At 42.3% G+C, this 15,644-nt stretch overlaps 1 protein-coding gene across 3 annotated transcripts in view; it reads right to left on the reverse strand.

Annotated features, from left to right (window-relative positions):
• SUSD4 (sushi domain containing 4) overlaps positions 1-15,644 on the reverse strand; it is a 104,218-nt gene that overhangs the window by 22,643 nt on the left and 65,931 nt on the right. For 2 of the 3 annotated variants that reach the window (XM_034764654.1, XM_034764653.1), the window contains exons 4-5: positions 5,671-5,850; positions 332-520 (exon numbers count right to left, since the gene is read on the reverse strand). In XM_034764654.1, coding sequence (XP_034620545.1) covers positions 332-520; positions 5,671-5,850 — 369 coding nt within the window. The remainder of the gene's footprint in view (positions 1-331; positions 521-5,670; positions 5,851-15,644) is intronic. The other variant, XM_034764655.1, reaches the window with a different exon arrangement.

A 15,644-nucleotide genomic window follows, 5' to 3' on the forward strand; every position in this document is an offset into this window, starting at 1 on the left:
ACTTTCTCAGCATTTCATTAGAAAGACAGCAGATTACATTGTTTATACTTAAAATCTAAAAACTAAACAGTCTTCGTTGTTACAATCTTCAGCTATTATGATTACGATGCCGAAAGAGCAAACATTATGTAAGTAATTTTAACAATTAAGCTATGCGATGTTCCAGATTACACAGTATACGTACAACAAAACAGGAACTTGAATGGATGCACTTTGTATGTCCTCAGGAGACAGTGGGCAAAATGAAGCTAAAAATTGTAGCCCTAAATTCAAATAAAATATATCATGTTAAATTGTCCAAAATTAAAAACAAACAAATAAGCTGTTTTACCTTCCACATCAAGGCACCTAGGTGAGCTATGTGACCAGATAAGGTTATACATGCACTCAAGGAACTTTGTCCCCTTTAGTTTATATCCAGGAAAGCACTGATAATATACCACTGTTCCTACTGGGAAGGAGGACTCGAACTCAGATATGTTAATGTAACTATGAGGAAGAACCAATGGCCTCAGGCAACCTGCAAATTAAGAAGAGGAAGGTATCTTTTATTATGAGGCGCTTGTCTTAGTCATTGTAACATCTTGATTATGGTTCCCAAGTTGAGAAGCACAATATTTCCCATCCTCCCCACAGTGAATGGCATTCCTACTTCATTGAGCATCTAAGAGAGAGATTGTCATTACCTCATTTCAAGTTCTTTTATTGCTTAGCCCACACATTCTGCCAAGATAAGATATATCCTCTGCAAATCCAACATAGCATTAATGACAATTGCAATGTTTTGTTTTGCACACCCACACATTCACCAGATTAGCAGTTGTCACTTACTATGAGGTGGAATCCTTAATAAACAAAGACTGTCACTTATACAAAACCATGGGTTTCATTCCTCTCCTCAAACAGGCAGTCACAGAGGTTATGTTTAATACTGAAATTGATGCTGTTATGAGATGTGCAGAGCAGCAAAAGAGGCCAAGATTTCAAACATGAGTAGTGATTTTGGGACCCCAATTTGAAATAGTTTAGAGGAGCCAGATTTTCAGAAAGTGCTCAGTGCGCTCACCTCCCGGAAATCAGGCCCTTCCAGGTGTTTCAGATTGGGCACCCAAAAATGCAGGCACCTAAACTCATCAGTCATTTTTGAGAACAGTGGCCACAGCCGATCTAGAAAGGGAAAAATTTACCTTCAGTGGAGTTACACCTGGGATGAATTTGGCCCAGAGTGATTAACTCCAGGCAGACTTTGTAATTTTGGCACCCTAGAGGGGGAATTGACAGCAGTTGGCTTCACAAATGAGATGACATTTGGACTAAAAGGAAATTCACTACATGATCACTCACGACTTTCTAATATTTGATTCACATGTGTGCAAACAATGTTCTGAGTGGATATTGAGACTTGAGATTTCAAGTTGTGTACTGAAATAAACTAGAATTATTTTGCTCACTGCCTTAAAAAATGACCCTCTTGGTAATGACTAATGGTGTTGATTTTTAGCTTGCAATGATTTTGAGGAACGATGATTAGCAATCTGGGAATGAAAAAACCCGTATGAAAATTTATGAGACTAATAGAAGCTGTTTGTTGTGGCAATAACCACTGTTAATAGGCCTCTTGTCACTATCAGGAATTCCAGAAGGAAGGTCACATGGATTCCCATAATTTCAAGCCTTGTTAGACAAACTGTAAAAAATTAAAGTCGTACTTTATCAAAATAAAAGCTACAGGACAGATCTTCCAATTTGAGTACATCCTGCAAAGTGCTGGGTACCTTCAACTCCCTTTTCTTGAGATGCCAAGCCACCACTTTAAAGAAACAGCTTCTAACTAATCCAAAGGCAGAGAATAATTCAGGGCACTGGCCATTGGGGGAGGGGGAGAGAGGACGGAAACCTGTTGCAGCACGTTCAGCCCTCAGCACAACGGCTTTTAATAGTAGTTTTACTAGTTCATGAATCCCCTTTGCTCAAATAGAGCCACAATGGCCCTATTTATTGGCTATTACCTCCTCTATGTACCAAATATAAAACACATGCACTTCTGCAAGCAAAGAGTCCAGACTATTAAATGGGGTAAGTTTACCTTTAATGGAATTATACCAGGGTGAATTTGGCTTCTTGGCCAGATTTCTAAAGGTATTTACGCCCCTAAAGAAGAAGGTAGGCATCTACTGAGATTTTCAATAGATGCTTTAAAAATCCCACTAAGTGTGTATATGCATCTGAAGACACCTAAATAAATACGTTTGACAATCTGGTCCTACGTGACTAAATTCAGACAAGGTTTTGTTTGGATGTCCAGATAAGGATGACAGAGCTCTGATGCACAGGCCCCAACGGACCACTGCGTAAGTGCAAATTTTAAAAGTACATTGTGAAGTGTAGTATTAAAGCCTGGTTATAATTCCTTATGTGACTGTACATGACGTGCAGAAAATCATATTGCATATGAGCACCCAGTTCACAGCGCTATAGTAAATTTAACCTGCCCTTTCCTCAGACATTTAATCTGGGTTCACAGAAAGACGGTCTCCCATTTCTGGAGGCAAGAGAGTTTGGAGGGGGGACCCCTCCAAAATGTAAGTTTCACAGAGCACAGTATATAAAAAAGTATGAAAAAAAATATTAATCTTCTGGTACAGTTAAATGAAGGTCTAACCCAGAAACAAGGAGCCTCCCATTTTCACCAGAAGCATGGAAACTTTAATTCCACAAGAATTCATCTTAAAAAACAAGAAAGAGGGTGACATTGTCCAGTGGTTCACAATTCTTAGTGATCCAGCAAACTTTTTTCCCTTTAAAATCCTGTCATTCAGCAACTAGGGAGGGTGTTTTCCAAAATCAGCCCAAAATTTCACATCAGACAAATGCACTCGTGAAGGGTATGCTTACACTGGAGCTGAAGGTGTAATTGCAACTCGGATAGATATACCAATGCTAGCTTTGATTGAACTAGCACCCTAAAAATAGAAGTGAAGCCATAGCAGCGCAAGTGGTGGAAGGTGCTGGCTGCCCTGAGGACACATCTTAGATGGGATCATACTCAGGTGGCTAGTCTATCTTGCTGCTTGTGCCATCACAGCAATGCTTCTATTTTTAGCGTGCTCGATCAATCAGAGCTAGCGGAGGTATGTCTACTTGGACTGACAGTCACACCTCCAGCTCCAGGGCAGGTATCCCCAAAGTCAGATGTGATCAGATTTATGGGCTACACTTATGCTTTGCACTTAAGGTTTGTTGCCATCTAGGCCCTGATCTTCAAAAGTATTTAGGCACCTAACTGAAATCTATCAGAGTTGGGCACCGAAATACCTTTGAGGATCTGGGCCTTAGTTACCAGGCTCAGCTTCTCTCACCCAAAAATATAATTAGAAGGTCATATACATTTCCCCCTATTTTTAAACAAATTAACTTTATCTACTCTAACAATTTTTCACTGTTTTTTCCTTTGCTAAAATTGCTAACTTGGGGTTGGTTTTAGAAAACAAAGCCATTTACGTCTAGTTAACTTAAATCCATCCCAGTACTGTCTAATGCCTAAAATCATTGGTCCCATTTCTCATTTATGCCAAGACCTCTTTACACTGCTCTGACAACTTGAAAGGGGCCTTAGTGTAATGAGAATCGGGTCCACAGTAATTGGTGGGCTATCTAAAATGAGCTGGTGGTCCATGTCCTAGTGGACAAGTGCTCACCTCATATTTAGCACTCATGATGGCAATCCTAACAGACCGGAGGCACCTGGAACAGCTGCTAACTCCACAACAAGACTTGAGAACCACTGGAGAGCAACGTAAGGAAGCCTGCACTGTTATTGCCTGTTCTGTATCTGTTTCGTAGATACCAGATTTCATACCGCTTACTTGCACTAAATTTACTTTTAAAATGTGGTTAATGTTGAATTAAACAGGAGGAGAACTGAGGTGTGTGTTTAGGAAGCGCTATCAATCCACTGCAGCTGAGGTGTGTGTAGCAGCAGTTGTCTTCTGTTCCATGTCTTTGATATCACACTGGAGGAAAGCAATGGATACGACTGTTCATCTGAATAATAGCCCAGAAAAATTCCACCTGTAAACTGTGTGAGCAAGTCCCTTAAGTGCAAAACAAATAGTGTTTGAGTCTGTCATTGTTTGTTTAAAAATGGCAGGGGCACTTAAAACCACTACACACAAATGCCCCTTGCACCAGCATGCGATGGTGCAAAGTGCATTCACCATTTTGACTGGAAAAGGTGATTTTCTTAAGGGTTCTGCTTTTTCTGCTAGCATGTACAGATACAATTTATTTAATCTCTAAGATATGTGCAAAGCAATATTGGGCTATGGCAGTTGCCCAACTTCAACATGCTGGTGCCACATGGCAGCTATCAGACCTTTCTTTGTGAAATATGTAGAGACTCTGCGGCAGGTTAAATTAAAAAAAAAATAAAGCCAGAATTAATCACTCAAGGTCTTGTTTTATCTTCTATTTGGCCACAGCATATTTAGGAACCGTCTGTTAAGTGAAATTTGATTATTTTTCTGCTCTCCCTGCATTTTAAAAGAGATTTACAGAATAATAGGAACTATCAAACTGACAAAAAATACACATGCACCATGCTGACAAGTCTTAATGTTCAATGCTTTCTGCAATCCCCAACACCATTAAAAATACAATAGTTCATTACTGCATTTCCAGATGTGTTCCAAATGTATGGAAATAACTTGAAAGCGGATAGGCATCTGTGATTCACATTGGATTTCAACTCAAAGCGGACTCAGCACTCTCACGTCCAAACCCAAAATGACAGTATACTTTTCTAAATTGTATTACACACAGAAGACCTGTCTAGATAAGGAAAAGAGGTCAAGGTTAGCCAATCCTAATCTTTCCCTTGGTGCAGACGCAGGTTAACATCTTTTGTCTTGACTAAAATGGTCAAGACTAACCCCAGGGGAGCCTAGGATCAACCTCAACTAGCTAAATTGAGGTTAAAGGTGCTAATCTGTGGCCATACAAGAGAAAAGGGCTGGGGTTAGGATCAGGGTATTTAACACATGTCCACTAATGGCAGCCTAGCCTCAATCACTCTTCTCAAGTCTAGACAAACTCAAGCTGTCTCCTTCTCATACACCATCACTAGCACTAATGGCTCTGCTGGCCAAATTAGGCCCTGTGCAACTGCAGAGTGTTCAGTCAGTATCCATGGGTGTAACTGATTTAAAACCTGGGGAACCATTCAGTTGATAATGCACAAGATGGAATAGACTAACTTGTTCTCTCCTAGTTGCATCAGCTCTGCAGGGCTAACGAAGCGAAAAGCAGTAAAAAAACCTAATTCTTTCACTAAATGAAGTAGTGCACAGGTTTAGGTGGTCCAAAGGGCCTTGTGCTGACCTAACAGGGGTGAATTTCAACCTGTTTCATTAAAAAAAGGATATGCCCGCCTCAGATTTTAGACTAGCAAAAAGTAACATTTAACATATTTTAAAATAAAGCTATGCTGGAATGTGGAATTTTACTTCCAAAAGCGAATAATAGGGACGAGCAAATCCAAAAGCCTTTGTAGAAATACTGTACAGCTGAATCTATCAGCTTATTGCTATCCTCTTTAGCCGCAGAAAAAAGTGCTGGTAAAGGATTACAAGGTGTAAGAGCTATAAAATAAGGTGTTCTGGGGTACTATACCTTGACAAATGGGCAGATTATCCCACATTCCATCATCTTGACATATTGAAACCATGTTGTCTAAGTCGGGGTAACGGATCTGGAATCCTTCATGACAACTGATTATTAACTTATCTCCAGTCCTGTATGTCTTGTTATGAACCTCTGCATCTTCAACATGTGGAACAAGGCAATCTGTGACTTAATAAAAAAGTTATATATTATTAATTTAGTTACAAAAAAATAACCATGGCCAGCTGCTCAATAGTCAAGCTCTTAAGCAAAGTTAACCCATAATATATCTGTTCTGGTTAAACAGTTTGCCGCCTGCACAGCACAAAATGCAATTCAGTTAATATACATTTTCCTAGTCACTCATCAGTACCACAGTCCATTGTATGACAGTAGAGTCTGGTGTGTTATAATGAGAGTACATATTTCCAATTGTTGTATACAAGCAGATGAAGAGGGCCTAGCTAGATTGTTTTTAATATTCCCCTTCCGTTGCAGCACAAGTTAAATTGCATGTATAGTAAGTCAGTGGAAGCAGGAGGGAGTGAGGGGTGGGGGGAGTAGGGGCAGGGAGGCGAGGAGGAAAGAAAATAGGAAATGCAGATATCGTTTGCATATTTATATCCTTCTCCTTACACACCGTCAGTGTTTAGCTAATAGAAAGTCCCACATTACTAGTGTTCAGTTTGCTCATTTGTTTTTTGCTTTTAGTGATTTACATTACGATCACTCACAGACAGTAAAACAGAGTAAACACATAGCTGAAGAGATCACATCATGTTATCCATTTGCAGACATTTGTCCACAGGCTGGTCATAAAGAGACCACGAAGTTGTAATTCACATGCATACTTAACCTTCCCAGGCTGCATACTGTGAATATTAGGCAGAGATGCTGAATAAGGTAAATCAATTGAGGCTGATGTCCAGGGCTTAAATTCAGTAGGAGCTGTCTGGAGCGGAATATTTTCAACCCTCAGAAGTTTGTATAGCAAGGGTGGGGGACCTCCCAGAAACTCTAAGAGAATTTAAGCCCTGATGATGTCTATTTGTAAAAATGTGTAAACTGTATGTGAGGCATTAGTTCAAAGGATAAGAAAAAATCCCTCTTTCCAGAGAGGATGGAGCTAATTCTCTACTGCATTTATCACAGCAGTTTTACATCAGTGTGCCTCTGCTGAAGTCAATGTAGTCACAGCAGTGTAAAATAGTGTAAAGGAGTAGAGACTCAGGCCCAGTGTGTATTCAATGGCCAAGATTTTCAAAAGTTACCAGTGATTTTGGGGGGGATGCTTCAGTTTTTTGGTGCTCAAACGGATATGCCTTAAAAGGTATTTGCTCAGCACTGTCTGAAACTTCCCTCTGAAAAATCAGGCCCTCCACATAGGTATCCCAAAACTGAGCTGACCCAAAATCAATAGCCACTGTTGAAAATCTTGTGTTCACTAGATGAAATATGAGGAAGAATGGTGGAGAATTGATACACGGGCACAGACACAGTAGTGCCAAAGCAGCAAAAGTGGAAAAATACACAAATAGATGAAACATAGGCTGGAAGGTGAGGGAGGACAAAGAGAGAGAGAGAGAAAAATTCTACTAATACTAAACAGTTAACAGCCAGGTAAAATAGTAAGAGAGAACTGTATACATGACTCAGAAAGTTCATCCTCCTCATAAACATAAAATAAGATTAGAAAGCGGAATAAAGGAAATCTTGGAGAAATATGCCCATGTAATCATCTGTCTGAATGCCAGGAACCAACTCATGTCAGAGACAGCAGTTAAGAATCTGTAGACACCAGAAAACATAAGGAGAGTAAAGGGCTCCAAATAAATAAATAAATAAAAAAATCATCATAAGTCTCTTTTTGTGCTGCTTTACAAACATCTCTCTCCCAGGAGACGGTCACCCGCACTATTACACAAGGAGCCTAACTACCTTGTTTTGAAAATCACTTGGGAGCTGCAAATTTTAGGGAACGAAGAGAAATCTTCTGCCAAGTTCACAGATAGTATATTTTTAAATTTACAATTTAGGAATCAATCATCCATAAAGAAGAAAAACTGCAACATCTTGCTTTCAAGCCGCTTGTTTACTAGGGGCACAATTTCTACGCAAGGCCTAGACATTTACAACTAGACTAGATAAACCTCTAGCAATGGCTCGCAGATGAACCTCTGTTCTATGACCCTTTCAGACACCAGATCTCACCGACTTTAATTGGAGACTGGTGCCTTGCCCCAATTTAAAAACACATCCCTCTGTGTTTTCAACTTATACCTGTCCTTTCCAGATTACATTTTCTTTAGTAGACTTTATTATGTCATCGGAAAACAATTAGTAGTCAAAAATTTGATGATTTCCCAATACCTTTAACTATTTCACTACTGCTGAATTTGCCAGGTATTTTGGCAGAGCACACCAGCTGTCCACTGGAGTGTTCATGGATGATGGCGGGTGTTGCAGGGGAACGGCAGCAACAGAGATTATTAATTTATAGAGCGCCCAGATCTCGGATGATGTGTACAGTAACAAAAAGTTAAACCCACGGCATGTTAAAAACCCAGACATTCCCTCAAAAAACTGGAGAGCTAGTGAGCATGGGAGTGAAAAAATGGTGCCCTGACCCAACAGAAAAGCCTTATGCCAAGTCTTGAATATTGTCATGAGGGGGCTTCAGTGGAAGTCTTCAGGGATGGAATGACAGAGAGGGATCCCAATTCCTAGCCTGATGCAGATGGAAGCTCAGGACAGATGGCAAGAGACAATACCGATGAAAAGCTTACTCTTGGGATAATGGTGTCCTGCTGCTACATAAATACAGGAGCAAACTATACAAAGAGATGAAATATGAAATTTTATTTTCAAAGCAGAGAATATTGATCCTGTAACTATGATCTATTACAGTGACTTTGTTCCTATTATCCCAAATGATGGCTGCAGACTGAAACATTTTACTCAGATGGATGTTAGCAGACTACAGTGGCAGTTGCTCACTGTACCATTATTAGCCCACTACACCCCGGTTGGCTTAAATAAAAGAATAAACAGTTGTAGTCTTCCCCTCCATAAACTGGATGAGCTGCCACAGATTCCATTTGGAATAGCTGAAAGTAAGTGACCGAACTGAAAGACTTCTTCATCAGACAAAATAAAACGTGTTCCTGTCACTGCTTTTCTAGGCACTCTTCAGCAAATCCCCTGGAACGTGTAAACACATCACATGTTGTAAGTGATCTTTTACCAGCATTATAGAGCAAAGAATTCTACTTGCACGCTCTGCTTAGATCTAATATGTCAATGTGAAAGCAGGGGAGCCCAAACCATTCTCTGAGAGACACCTTTGTGAACTTCCAGCAGCCCAATGGCTGTAAATGGAGCTCATCTTTCATACCGAGGTACATGTTTGTCTGTTCCATTCTGTTGTGACCCTGAAACATACGCGACCTCTTCTAAATTAAGATTTCAGGGATTATTTCTTAACTGCTTCCAAGAACAGCACACAAAGGCAGCTCAGAGGTACGACAGGACATGTACACAACAATGAAGAAATCCAGTGCTCCAGGTATGTTACTGTACAGTTGCCCACCAGAGTGGTTTGTATTTTATCTATGCTGCAGTGCTTGTTAAGGGGCACGTATAGGTCTTCCAGGATTAGGAGGGAAATATGACAGGAACGGCATTATTAAGAACATGCTCAGTTTTGGGTTAACTGATCTTGACAGTGTCCTCTTAAAAACAAATATAAGGATCTATATTTTCCCATTAAGTTGTATTTTTGTAATTATGGAAAAACTTGGTCTATGAGTGCTATAAAATAAAGTTGGCAGAATTCGGCTGGTATGATAATTCTGTGGATGACAAAGAGATTATATTTCTGGAGACATCACAGGATTCCTGCTCTTTGTTAATTATTGTTACTAGTTGTATAATAACAGTGCCTAGAGGCTCCAACTGAGACTGGTGCCCTATAGAGGTAAGCACTGTAGAGACAGACATTTTCTTCTTTAATGATATGCATAGAAATTTGGAGCAATTAGTGGTGAAGCAGGCTTTTAATATTTTAACATACATCACTATAACCCATCAGAAGGTGAAAATCTTTGTGTTACAAGCACTACTTGACTGTTTAAGACAGATGTTGATTGTTATATTTGCCACTATGCCTTATGTAAATTTCAGATACTGCCATCTGGACCATTAAAATAGCTCTTTTTAATATGACCAACAGTGAGACAGTCCCGGACCTGATGAGCTTGCAATTTAAATAGACAAGACAGAAAAAAGATGGGAGGAAGAGCATATCATCATCTTTATTTCACATATGCGCTTAAGTGGTTTTCTGAATCAGGGGCTTATTAGCAGGGGGATGAACTATATGATTTAAATCATTCTTTTCTATTGCTAAATCTATTTTTTTTTTTTGGTAGTATGGTATTTAGACCTCAATTCAGGAAAGCATCCCTAACCAGTAAAGTATTATGTTTAGCTGCTTTCCTGAATCAGGGCCTTACTCTCTTGGGTTCCAATCCAAAAAAGCACTTAAGCACATACTTAACTCTAAACATGAGTAGTCATGTGTTCACAGTGGCCTGGTCTACACTATGACTTTAAATCGAATTAACCCTGCACCCGTCCACACAACGAAGCCATTTATTTCGAAATAAAGGGCTCTTAAAATCGATTTCTGTACTCCACCCTGACGAGTGGAGTAGCACCAAAATCGATATTGTCATTTCGAATTAGGGTTAGTGTGGCCTCCATTCAATGGTATTGGCCTCCGGGAGCTATCCCACAGTGCACCATTGTGATCGCTCTGGACAGCAATCTGAACTCTGATGCACTGGCCAGGTATACAGGAAAAGCCCCACGAACATTTGAATTTTATTTCCTGTTTGCCCAGCATGGAGAGCACAGGTGACCACAGAGAGCTCATCAGCACAGGTAACCATGCAGGCCGATAATCGAAAAAGAGCACCAGCATGGACCGTACGGGAGGTACTGGATCTGATCGCTATATAGAGAGAGGTTTCAGTGCTAGCAGAACTTCATTCGAAAAGACAAAATGCCAAAACTTTTGAAAAAATCTCCAAGGGCATGATGGAGAGAGGCCACAATAGGGACTCAGATCAGTGCTGCGTGAAAGTCAAGGAGCTCAGACAAGCCTATCAAAAAACAAAGGAGGCAAACGGTCGCTCCGGGTCAGAGCCGCAGACATGCCACTTCTACGCTAAGCTGCATGCAGTTCTAGCGAGGGCCGCCACCACTACCCCACCTCTGACCGTAGCATCAGCTACACCTGAGGATTCTGTGGACAGGGAAGAGGAGGAGGAGGAGCTTGCGGAGAGCACCCAGCACTCCGTTCTCCCCAACAGCGAGGATCTTTTTCTCAGCCTGACTGAAGTACCCTCCCAACCCAGTATCCAAGACCAAGACCCCATGGCAGGGACCTCAGGTGAGTTTACCTTTTAAAATATAAAATTTGTTTTAAAAGCAAGCATTTTTAATGATTACTTTGCCCTGAGGACTTGGGATGCATTCACGGCCAGTACAGCTACTGGAAAAGTCTGTTAACGTGTCTGGGGATGGAGCAGAAATCCTCCAGGGACATCTCCATGAAGCTCTCCTGGAGATACTCCAAAAGCCTTGACACAAGGTTTCTGGGCAGTGCAGCCTTATTCCGTCCTCCATGGTAGGACACTTGACCACGCCATGCTTGCAGCAAGTAATCTGGTATCATGGCATGACAAAGCCTGGCAGCATATGGTTCCGGTGTTTGTTGGCATTCAAGCAACATCCATTCTTTATCTCGCTGTGTAATCCTCAGGAGAGTGATATCGCTCATGGTAACCTGGTTGAAATACGGGAATTTAATTAAGGGGACAGAGGTGGCCATTCCTACTGGGCTGTTTGCCTGTGGGCTAAAAAGAAATCCTTCCCTGCAGTTAGCCAAGCACGGGGGGGGGGGGGGAGAGAATTGGCCCTTAGCTTTTCGCGTTTGGCTAGCAGGGANAAATCCTTCCCTCCTTCCCTGCAGTTAGCCAAGTGCGGGGTGGGCGGGAGGGAATTGGCCCTGAGCTTTTCGCGTTTGGCTAGCAGGGATCTTCCCCGATACCAGCCACGCGGTGGGGGGAGGGATAAAGCCATCATCCAGAGAATTGGATGGGGGAGGAGGTTAGTTTGTTTTCTGCTGCTGAAGGTTAACAGGAAAACTGCAGCACTCAACGGGCTTTGCTTGGTATGTGGGAAAGGAGGGCGCCGATGCCAAAAGACAATGGCTTACCATGGCCGTACGCAAGCCGAATTCTGTTGCCCGGACCTGCGTCTGTGATCTCTAGCAGCAAAGCCACAGGCACTCAATATTAAGAGGCAAAATACGACCTTGCACAGAAATCACATGTGCTATGTAATGTGAATAGTGTTGGTCACTGTGAAAGAGTATAAGCATTGTTCTGCAAAATGTATCCTTCTAAAAAATTCTCTCCTTTTTTCCCCTCCCTCCAGCAGCTGCAAATTTTTCAAGCTTCCCTCCTCCGTCCCGAAGGCTATCTCAGAAAAGGCATCGGAAAAAGAAGACGTGAGACGAGATGTTCGCAGAAATCATGGAATCCACCCGCAGTGAAAGAGCTCATCTGAATGAGTGGAAGGACACTGTTTCAAAGTATAGGAAAGAAGCCAGTGAACGTGAGGACAGGAGGGACCAACGTGAGGACAGGAGGGACGCTCAAGATGAGAGGTGGCAGCAGGAAGATCAGAGGAGGCAGGATGCAACGCTGGGGCTGCTGCGTGAGCAAACAGACATGATCCAGCGTCTGGTGGAGCTTCAGGAACTGCAGCAGGATAACAGAGTGCCGCTATAGCCCCTGCATAACCCCCTTCCCCATGTTCCATGGCCTCCTCACCCTGACATGTAAGAACGCGGGGGGGGGGGGGGGGGAGACTCCGTACACCCTCCCATTCCACCCCAGTGGACAGCCCAAGCAAAACGCTGTCATTTTTTTAACCTTTTTTTAGTGGCCTTTTCCTTCCTGCCGATCCTCCTCCCAAACCCCACCCGGGTTCTCTCCCTCTTTTTATAATCAATTAATAATGAATAAATGATTTTTAAATGAGAGTGACTTTATTTCCCTTCGAAAGCAAGCTGGGGGAGGGGAAGGGTGGGTTCCTTACTGAGAATGAGTCAATAAAGGGGGCGGGTTTTCATGAAGGAGAAACAAACAGAAATTTCACACTGTAGCCTGGCCAGTCATGAAACTGGTTTTCAAAGCTTCTCTGATGCACAGCACTTCCTGGTGTGCTCTTCTAATCGCCCTGGTGTCTGGTTGCACGTAATCAGCAGCCAGACGATTTGCCTCAGCCTCCCACCCCGCCATAAAGGTCTCCCCCTTACTTTCACAGAGATTGTGGAGCACACAGCAAGCAGAAATAACAAAGGGGATATTGGTTTGGCTGAGGTCTAAGCGAGTCAGTAACGATCACCAGCGACCTTTTAAACGGCCAAATGCACATTCTACCACCATTCTGCACTTGCTCAGCCTGTAGTTGAACAGCTCCTGACTCCTGTCCAGGCTGCCTATGTATGGCTTCATGAGCCATGGCATTAAGGGGTAGGTTGGGTCCCCAAGAATAACTATTGGCATTTCAACATCCTCAATGGTTATTTTCTGGTCCAGGAAGTAAGTCCCTTGCTGCAGCCATTTAAACAGATTAGTGTTCCTGAAGACGTGAGCGTCATGAACCCTTCCCAGTCAGCCCACGTTGATGTTAGTGAAACGTCCCTTGTGATCCACAAGTGCTTGCAGCACCACTGAAAAGTACCCCTTGCGGTTTATGTATTGGGTACCCTGGTGCTCCAGTGCCAAGATAGGGATATGGGTTCCATCTATCGCCCCACCATAGTTAGGGAATCCCATTGCAGCAAAGCCATCCACTAGGACCTGCACATTTCCCAGAGTCACTACCTTTCGTAGCAGCACCTCAGTGATTGCTTTGGCTACTTGCATCACAGCAGCCCCCACAGTAGATTTGCCCACTCCAAATTGATTCCCGACTGACCGGTAGCTGTCTGGCGTTGCAAGCTTCCACAGGGCTATCGCCACTTGCTTCTCAACTGTGAGGGCTGCTCTCATCTTGGTATTCTGGCGCTTCAGGGCAGGGGACAGCAAGTCACAAAGTTCCATGAAAGTGCCCTTACGCATGCGAAAGTTTCGCAGCCACTGGGAATCGTCCCACACCTGCAACACTATGCGGTCCCACCAGTCTGTGCTTGTTTCCCGGGCCCAGAATCGGCGTTCCACGGATAGAACCTGCCCCATTAACAACATGATCTCCAAAGCACCGGGGCCCGCGGTTTGAGAGAATTCTGCGTCCACGTCCATGTCCTCATCATGCTTGTTGCTGTGCTGCCGTCGCCGCCTCCTCCTCGCCTCGTTTTCTGGTCCTGGCTCAGCATAAACTGCACGAGAACGCGCGAGGTGTTTACAATGTTCATGACTGCTGTCTTGAGCTGAGCGGGCTCCATGCTTGCTGTGGTATGGAGTCTGCAGTGTTCACCCAGGAAAAAAGGCGCGAAATGGTTGTCTGCCGTTGCTTTCATGGAGGGAGAGGTGAGGATGTATCCAGAACCACCTGCGACAATGTTTCTTGCCCCATCAGGCACTGGATCTCAACCCAGAATTCCAATGGGTGGGGGAGACTGTGGGAACTATGGGATAGCTATGGGATAACTACACACAGTGCAACGCTCCAGAAATCAACGCTAGCCCCGGTACATGGACGCACATTGCCGAATTAATGTGCTTCGTGTGGCCGTGTACATTCGACTTTATACAATCTGTTTCCAAAATTCGAATTATATAAATTTGAATTAATCCCGTAGCGTAGACATACCCAGTTAAGCTTATGCTTCAGTGTTTTGCTGGATTAAGGCCTTGACAGGCAATGTTATGTTATGCCCAATGGTGCATGTTAATGATTGCCTCCAATGAGATTGTTGGGCACTCAGCCCATCACATTACCATCCCCCACACATGGGGTGAAATCTTGAGACCCCCCCCAATGAACTTAATGGGAGTTTTGCCATTGACTTCTATGGGGGCAGAATTTCATCCATGGATAATAATAAACTGTATTTTGTGTACACAATAAAAATGCATTAATGCTCAGTGTAACAGTTGCAACAAGTGATACATATATTGGCTCGGAGATATGCAGAACCCTCAAGCAAACACTTAGCAATGTCTAAAAGAAAATAAGTTTTTACAAAAACTTGTCTTTTTCCCCTAGTTTTACTGCTAATTTTAAACATAATTGTTTCCATTGTCATTCCATTTTCATTTTTTCCATCAACACTTATTTGGCTAGAGAGTATGGATGTCAATGCCAGGTGAATGGAATATGCAAGCGTGTGAATATTACCCACATATGCTGTTAAAATGTGGCTGATTTTTTCTTTGTAACTATTTTGCTGGTAATGAGACAGTGAAGTAAAAACAAAAAAGTTACTGCTATTTTACTGTGTTATATCTACAAGATTATTTCTGCCACAGCATGAAAGATGCAAAACATTGTATAATAGAAGCGTCTCTTTCACAAACAGCAAAATGGAATTGAATTGTCCTGGGAAGATGGTAATTTCCTGCTTTGCCAATGGAATGAAAGAGCAAAATTCTCATGTCTTCCTGTTAAAAATTAAAACAAAACAAACAAGCAAAACTATTAATGAGATTTACTGAAAGAAAAAGTACCAGAAACAGACTGACTGCAAAAGGTTCAGTTATCATGATTCAGAAAGAACATGCCACTAGGATATAAATTTTACCATCCAAAACCATAGGCCTCTGTACTTTCCATGCTTAGAAGATTTGATTCATAACCACTGACAAAATATAAAGGGGTTTTCCCTCAATATATTTGCAGTTACTGTTCACTTTGGGCTAAGTCTTAATCATATAGCCTTCAGTTGTTTCTTTTGAGTCAGATCT

This window comes from Trachemys scripta, chromosome 3 (genome assembly GCF_013100865.1).
Source record: "Trachemys scripta elegans isolate TJP31775 chromosome 3, CAS_Tse_1.0, whole genome shotgun sequence".
Taxonomy (NCBI): Eukaryota; Metazoa; Chordata; order Testudines; family Emydidae; genus Trachemys; species Trachemys scripta.